At 44.4% G+C, this 7,338-nt stretch overlaps 1 protein-coding gene across 1 annotated transcript; it reads left to right on the top strand.

Moving 5' to 3' along the window:
• The first annotated feature begins 1,110 nt into the window (after positions 1–1,110).
• On the top strand, positions 1,111–6,991 carry OXSM (3-oxoacyl-ACP synthase, mitochondrial). Its single transcript, XM_086614617.1, has 3 exons — positions 1,111–1,147; positions 2,738–3,755; positions 6,513–6,991. Exons 2-3 carry the CDS (start codon positions 2,773–2,775, stop codon positions 6,913–6,915), a joined length of 1,386 nt encoding a protein of 461 aa, XP_086470743.1. The 5' UTR covers positions 1,111–1,147; positions 2,738–2,772; the 3' UTR covers positions 6,916–6,991.
• The last annotated feature ends 347 nt before the right edge of the window (positions 6,992–7,338 follow it).

Raw genomic sequence — 7,338 nt, forward strand, 5'->3', positions numbered from 1 at the left:
TTTTTTTTTTTGCAGTTTGGTATGCATTTTATGCTCTGCCATGATAGCTCCTGGACTTCATGTATGTGAAGCATGGTGCCACTATCTTACGGAAAAACTTAGTTGTTCCTACACGTCATCTCAGCCATAGCTGGCACTTGGTCTCGGTTCAGATCATGCGCTACGTTTCTGCATCCGGAAACAGACAACAACAAATACTTTACCTTTGCGTATTGGTGCTGGTGGTGTATTTCTACATGTATTTTGAAGACACTCCTGTAAAGTCAGTGATCAACTTGTCTTTGTTTGTCTGTTTTCTCTGCCAATATTTCAGCCTCTGTGTGGGGGAGCACACTTTTTCCAGGAATGTGACAGCAAACGTGTGAGCTGGTGAAGGATGGCCATCTGAGGGGTGCAGACAGCAGAACACGGATCAGACGGGGACTGGGACTAGTCCACGGGAACAAAGTGCAGGCAGTGAAACTGTGCCGAGGAATTAGTTACGGTGGAATATAAAACGGGCCCGGCAGGTACAGTAAGGTCCTGAGGAGCTCCTCCTGCATGTGTGTGTGATGGCCCTGAATCCCGTGATCACACGCTGTTTACCGCCGGCGTTTTGACGTTTCCTTCCTGCTCAGTGCACTACACATGCAGCAGTAAGGAAACCGATGGAAACGACAAGGTTTCCCTCATGACCGCAGCGTCCCCCTCTTGCGTATTCCTCCACTGAGACCGCGGGTTTGTTGGGGGGCTTTAGGTTTTTTACTCTTCCTTTGCGGGTTTTAAACGCGTGGTTTGGGAAAGGAAGTGACTTCCTTGCCTTTTCCAGTTCTCAGCGCTACTTACGCAGCCGCGCTTCCCGCCCGCCTGCACCGCCGAACCCCGCACCGGGCCGGACCAGGCCGGGCCGCCGCCACCGCCCCCGCGTCCCCACAGCGCCGCGGCCGCGCGCCCGGAGCGTGAGGCGCCGCCGGGCCGCGCAGCCCACTGCCGAGTTACTGATTCGCTCGCGCCGCTCCTCACCAATCGCTACATCGGGGATCGACTACAAAGCCGTCGCGTACTCGCTCCCCCCGTCTGTCCCGAGTGGTGCGGCCCTGCGCCGTCAGAACGGGAGAGGGAGGCAGAGCAAACCACCTCGGAGCGGGGGGGAGCGCGGCCGGCGGAGGTACCGCTGAGGGCTGGGAAGGGGAAGGCGGGGGCTCGCGGGCCCCTGCCAGGAGGGGAGGGCTGGCCGTGAGGGGGCCGCGGGAGAAGCTGACCCTACGGAGCGGGGCGGGCCGGGGCAGCAATGGCGTCGCCGGGCGGGGAGTCCCGTGGTGACAGGGCTCTTGTCTGCCGTTCTAACTCCTGGTTTAAACATTAAAGGTAGCTAATGCCCATTAAACACCCGGTGACATCCAACAAGCTCTTGTTCCCGAGGAGAAATTACCTCCTCGTCTGTTTTCCTTGTCAGCGCGTGCAGTAGGCTACATGGCACTGCTTGGGTCAGACTAGGGCTCTTAATTATCTTAACCTGGTTAATGACATGTGATTAAAAGCTGTATGTGATGTGAGGCATGCGCTGCTTTAAAGACCTCAGCATTTAACTCTCCGCTCTTCTATAAAATGCGGGCTAACTGGCTCAAAACAATTAAAATGACTGATGTGGCTCAGGGCAGGCTCCTTTACAAAAAACGTGCCTTAGTAGGTGCTATTTTTAGCTTTTTATTTTTTAATAACGCCGCTGTGTACTTGTGCTGCCACAGGGCAGAGCAGGAGTGTGTTAGCCCGCCAGCCGCGCACCGTCCCCATACCACTCCCTGTGTTTTACCGAAGTCCTGGCAGTGCCACGTTCCCCTTTGTGTGAGGCAGAAAGCAGGTGGCCTGTTGAAGCCTGTGTCGTAGGTGTGGGCAGAGCTGTGCCGCAGCCTCTGCCCTGCTCCAGCGTGCCAGATGTGTGCCATCAGACCAGCTCCCGGCCTGGCAGTGGCTGGACTGAGGTGATAGAGAGGAGCTGCAGCGCAGCGCTGGAGCATTGCTGCTTGGCATGGCCCTCTTGTCCCACCTGAAGTACTTGTGCTCAGCAGAGGCCTTCCACCGTCACTTGGCATACCTCGCGACGTGAGGTCTGGCAGTGTTACTTTCAAGGGGGATGGTGGTGTGGTACATCTTGCTCAAACGCGCTTGAGATACTGTCCCCTGACAGTCTAAATACCCCAAGGCTGATAAAGGTTAGGTGGAGGTAGAAAGGTGAGGAGTCTTGCCCAAGATACGTAATTACCCTGGTGGCAGAACCAGGAAGAGTATGTTTTGAGTTTTCTAGACCATTCTGCTTGACATACAGGTTGAGATGATGACATCCCTAATATGATAATGGTAGGACATACACTTTCAGCTGAACACACACTTTCTGCCTTAGAAGAACGAAACCATTAATGCTCATTGTTGATACCTCCAGCCAGCTGGTGGTTGAAGTCCCCAGGGGAGTTTTGCAGCAAAACTGGAGAGTGCCTCCCAGTCCACAGTGGTGCGAAGTCATATTCGTTAGCAGCTGAAGCTGGAAGAGCCCACCAGAGGCATTCACAGAGTGAATGTGTTTCTATGCCCTGTCTGCCATAGCACATACTATTCCTGATTACAGACACAGAAACTACGTCCCTTTCTGCAGGGTTGAAAACAGACTTTCATGTAAAAAGCAGGTTATTAACTTAGCATACTTGCAATGTTTTTCACATTGGCTGCTTTATTGTTCTGTTTACGTCTTTTTTCCCCCCAGTTACAGGAATGTACTTGAAGTGATTGATTTCCACTATGTTCTCACAGTGCTCGCGGGATCTATTAAAGATTGCAAATCTTCATCTCCAGAGTCTGAATTTAAATCCGCGTTTACAAAACCACAGAAGAGCTTTCAGCAAGTCACTGCCTGCACATCGAAGGAAAGTAGTTGTTACAGGTATTGGCTTAGTGTCCCCTCTTGGAGTGGGGACTCAGTTTGTGTGGAAGCGCCTTCTCCAAGGAGACAGTGGGATTGCATCTTTAGATGGGGAAGAGTATGCAGGCATCCCGTGTAAAGTGGCTGCTTGCGTGCCAAGGGGAAGCGAGGAGGGCCAATTCAGAGAAGAAAGCTTTGTGTCAAAGTCAGAGATCAAATCCATGAGTTCTGCTACTGTCATGGCCATCGGTGCAGCAGACCTAGCAATAAAGGACTCCGGCTGGTTTCCTCAGTCTGAAGAGGATCACTTAAGTACTGGTGTGGCAATCGGGATGGGAATGGTTCCCCTGGAAGAGATTTCTGATACAGCTGCTTTGTTTAAAACAAAGGGTTATAACAAGGTCAGCCCGTTCTTTGTCCCAAAGATTTTAGTCAATATGGCAGCAGGCCAGATCAGCATCAAATACCAACTCAAAGGGCCGAATCATGCTGTGTCAACTGCTTGTACCACAGGCGCACATGCGGTTGGAGACTCCTTTAGATTTATTGCTGCTGGTGACGCTGATGTCATGTTGGCTGGAGGGACTGAGGCTTGCATCAGTCCCTTGTCCTTGGCTGGATTTGCAAGAGCTCGGGCCCTCAGCACGAGTTTTAACTCAAGCCCTAAAATGGCCTGTCGACCGTTTGATTCGCAGAGAGAAGGGTTTGTAATGGGAGAGGGTGCTGCTGTGCTGGTCTTGGAAGAGTATGAACACGCTGTACAAAGAGGTGCTAGGATCTATGCAGAAGTTTTAGGTTATGGACTGTCTGGTGATGCTTGCCACATAACAGCACCTAATGCAGAGGGAGATGGTGCATTCAGGTAAGAGCTGTATGTTGATTATGGTGACTACTTCATGTGTTAATTATACTGGGTACATGTGTTTCTGTTACTGTATGCTTTCCCTAGAGAAATGCTGTTCAATCTTGAGTTAATATTCCAAAGCCTGAAAACTTAATATGAAAAACGAAAGAGCTTCTGGTACAGTTTTGCCCCAGTTTTCTCAGTAACAAGGTGAAGGCCAGTTCTTGCTAGAATTAGCCTTTTTGCATAGAGTTACAAAAACTTTATGTGAAAGTATTTTGCATTTTCTGCGTACAGCTGTTCACACAAAAAAGTCTCAATGGAAACCTCATTTTTAAGATTTTTGTAGTATGATAGAACCTCTTCAGGTTCTTCTTCACCCTTTGTCCATAGAGAAGAGAGACCCCACTGCAAAAGCAGCTCACGTCATTTGTTGTGGTCTGAAAGAGGAACAGCATTCCTTTAGAAATCCCAAATGATGAAAGCTGTGGAGCGGTTGGAGGATCTATGTTGTTAGAATAATTACCGTACGTGTAATTAACATTAATTGTGGCTATTCTTATTCAGAAGAGACTTTGACTCTTCATAGAGAAAGTCATTAGATTGCAGCCTGTGCTGCAATCATGTTTAAATTCTTCATTCTGATACAGCTGAGAGTGTTGGTGGAGGGGCATAGCAGAAATACACTTTAGCACTGTTCAATGAGGTGGTAAAGCTTCATTGTTAAAAAATGATTCACAAGTAGATGATATTCATCTGATGGTTATCATTGACTTCATCAAATTGTCAGTTAAATTACATGTGTAAGTATATGTACTATTTGTGAGCTTTGCGTAGGCTGAATACTATTGCTGACACTGGAATCTTTAGTAAAGATTTAGTTTGCATTATTCTGAATGCATGTGAATATTTAATAACAAAATTCAATATATCACTGCACAAATAGATCAAAATTCTGCATGGTACTGTAAAGCTGTGTTTGCATCTTTATTGGGTTAACAGATTTTTCAAGAAGTGAAACATACCAGGTTTCCCTTGATGCTATTTGATTCATATTTAATTGTTCTGCAGACTTAGGTGTGATTTGAGTAATCAGGAGTGTCTTATCTCAGATTTTCAGACTTGTTTACCCTTGAGATGATATGGCAATATGTTGTAACAATTTTTGTATATTTTGTGATTGCAGTAGCATATAAATCAAATTCACGGTGGGAAGTACTTGAAAGTTAATCTTGGTATCTCCAAAATATTGAGGCTTTCCACCCTTGCGATGAGATAATACATTTTAATGCAGTCTTCAAACCAATATTTTGTTACCGCAGTGGTATATGGATTAAATCTGAAATGTAGACGCTTCTCATGCTTTTCTGTATGAATTTTATGTGCCACGTCAAAAAATTTCAGGGGAATGTATTTTTTGTCATCTTCTAATAACTACTTCATTTGGAGACTAATACATATGTAGGGATAAACCTGCAGGAAAGGAGAGGCAAAGCCAGACTCAGAAGTGTGGATATAAAGTGTGTTCTACACAATTAATCTGTTATTTCCTCAAGTCAATACGTTCCTTGCAGCTGACATTTTTAACTAAATTAATGTATATTTCCCTCATGGTTGATCAGTAATCTTTTTTGCCTGGATGTTGGCATACTGTCTAGTGACAGTGAGCATAGCTGGACTCCAACGTAAGGTAAGCTGGATGCTTCTGAGAGTAGAAGGCTGTACTGGAGACATTTAAATTTGTCCAGCAGCCTGTGCTATCTTTTTTTTTGAGCTTCCTTTTATTTACTTATTTTTCATGTATTTCAAAAGAGTCAGTGCTCCTTTGCTCAGAAACACTTTGTTACGTGTGTGCAAGGAGAGATGTGTGATTCATCTGCTTCTTCCTGTGGGAAATCTGTGAGAAAATCACAGTATGGAGCTGTACTGATCCTTCTGTGGTTTTCATAAAAAAGTGTGTTTTATAGAGACAGTCACAGTCCACAGGTCATCACGAGTTGGAATGGAACTGCTATGTCAGGGTAAAAGAGTATGACTTTCAGTAAATTTCATTTTGTATATAGGAATTTGTGTTATCTCCTTGACATCTTCTAGCGTCTGGAAACATGCAAAAGAAGCTCACAAGGAGGATGAGTGCAGAATTTTTCTTTCCTTTGCCAATATTTTTGTTTGATAGAGCAATTTTCATTGCTAATTCTCCAATACTATAAATATGAGGGGAAATAAAATGTAAAAACTGGGGAATATTCTTTTCATTTACAATGGTAAGGAGAATTCTTGGACCATTGTACTGAATGTTACATTAGTGCATCAGCTACCCTAGAGGAATTTCGGTAGAGGGAACCTAATTTTTGTAATAATTTCAGATAGTTATTTCTCTCTCAAATGTTTTCAAATTTTGTATTGAAAAGGGTGTTTGATATATTAAGATAGTCTGTAGAGGTTGTTTGTTATATCTTCTTTCTTTCTTCTGGTATTTTCCTCAACTGTGGAATCGAACCAGTAAAATTTTAGCAGCAAGTCTGATTTTATAGTGGGTCTCACCACCACTGTCTTTCCAGTGTGGCAAAATGTAGATTCGAGTGTGTTTAGCTGGATGAATCCATCTCTTGTTGTTTACATCTCTGGTAAACTGCCGTGCGGATTTTCACATTTGATAAACATTTTAAAACACCCTATACAGTTGCTTTTGGTTTGTACATGTGTGTTAGTAACTAAAATACAAAGGGAAATTCAGCATTCTTTTTTTTTTTTTTTTTTTAATTTTCCCCTTAGGTGTATGTCTGCAGCAATAAAAAATGCTGGGATCAAACCTGAAGACATAACTTATGTCAATGCACATGCAACTTCTACACCTCTAGGAGATGCTGCTGAGAATCGAGCAATCAAGAGACTTTTTAAAGATCACTCGCATAACATTGCAGTTTCCTCAACTAAAGGAGCAACAGGACATCTCTTGGGGGCTGCAGGAGCTATTGAAGCAGCGTTTACTGCGCTGTCCTGTTACCATGGAATTTTGCCACCTACTCTAAACTTACAGAAAACAGAGGCAGAGTTTGATCTCAATTATGTTCCTTTAATAGCTCAGGAGTGGAAAACTGAAAAACGGCGTATAGCACTCACAAATTCATTTGGCTTTGGTGGTACTAATGCAACTTTGTGCTTTGCGGGTGTTTGACTTAACGCTGTGCGTGTTGTGAAAAATGTCAATGACAATGATTTTCTGTACTGCCACCCTTGGTGTGTACTGTGATCTTTTCTCAGCTTTGAGAATTGCTCACTTGATATGTAAGAACTTCACTCACCCTGGCATTTATATGAGTAATTCTTTTAGAAAGAAGGAATTTCTTTTGCTCATTTTAATAAAAATAAATAAAAGACCTATTCTTTGTGTGACAAAGAAGTTTTTGTTCTTGACTAGAAGAGGAAACATTGATCATTCTATGTTTTAACTTCATTGTAATAGGTTTTTCATATGCATGTGACAGAGAAATTGCTCAGAAACATTTATGCAAAAGGGAGGCTGCCTAACAAGTTAGGACTCCACAGTCAAGACTCGATGACTTCCTGTGTGATGATACAAGGTTTATGACTGAACTCC

The sequence above is a fragment of the Tauraco erythrolophus genome, chromosome 7 (assembly GCF_009769465.1).
Source record: "Tauraco erythrolophus isolate bTauEry1 chromosome 7, bTauEry1.pri, whole genome shotgun sequence".
NCBI classification, from domain to species: Eukaryota; Metazoa; Chordata; class Aves; order Musophagiformes; family Musophagidae; genus Tauraco; species Tauraco erythrolophus.

Bases quoted from the DNA above. Each gene is read 5' to 3' on its own strand.
- OXSM (XM_086614617.1), top strand. From the start codon at position 2,773: ATGTTCTCACAGTGCTCGCGGGATCTATTAAAGATTGCAAATCTTCAT. The intron at 3,756-6,512 runs GTAAGAGCTGTA...TTTTCCCCTTAG, and splicing joins GAGGGAGATGGTGCATTCAG to GTGTATGTCTGCAGCAATAA.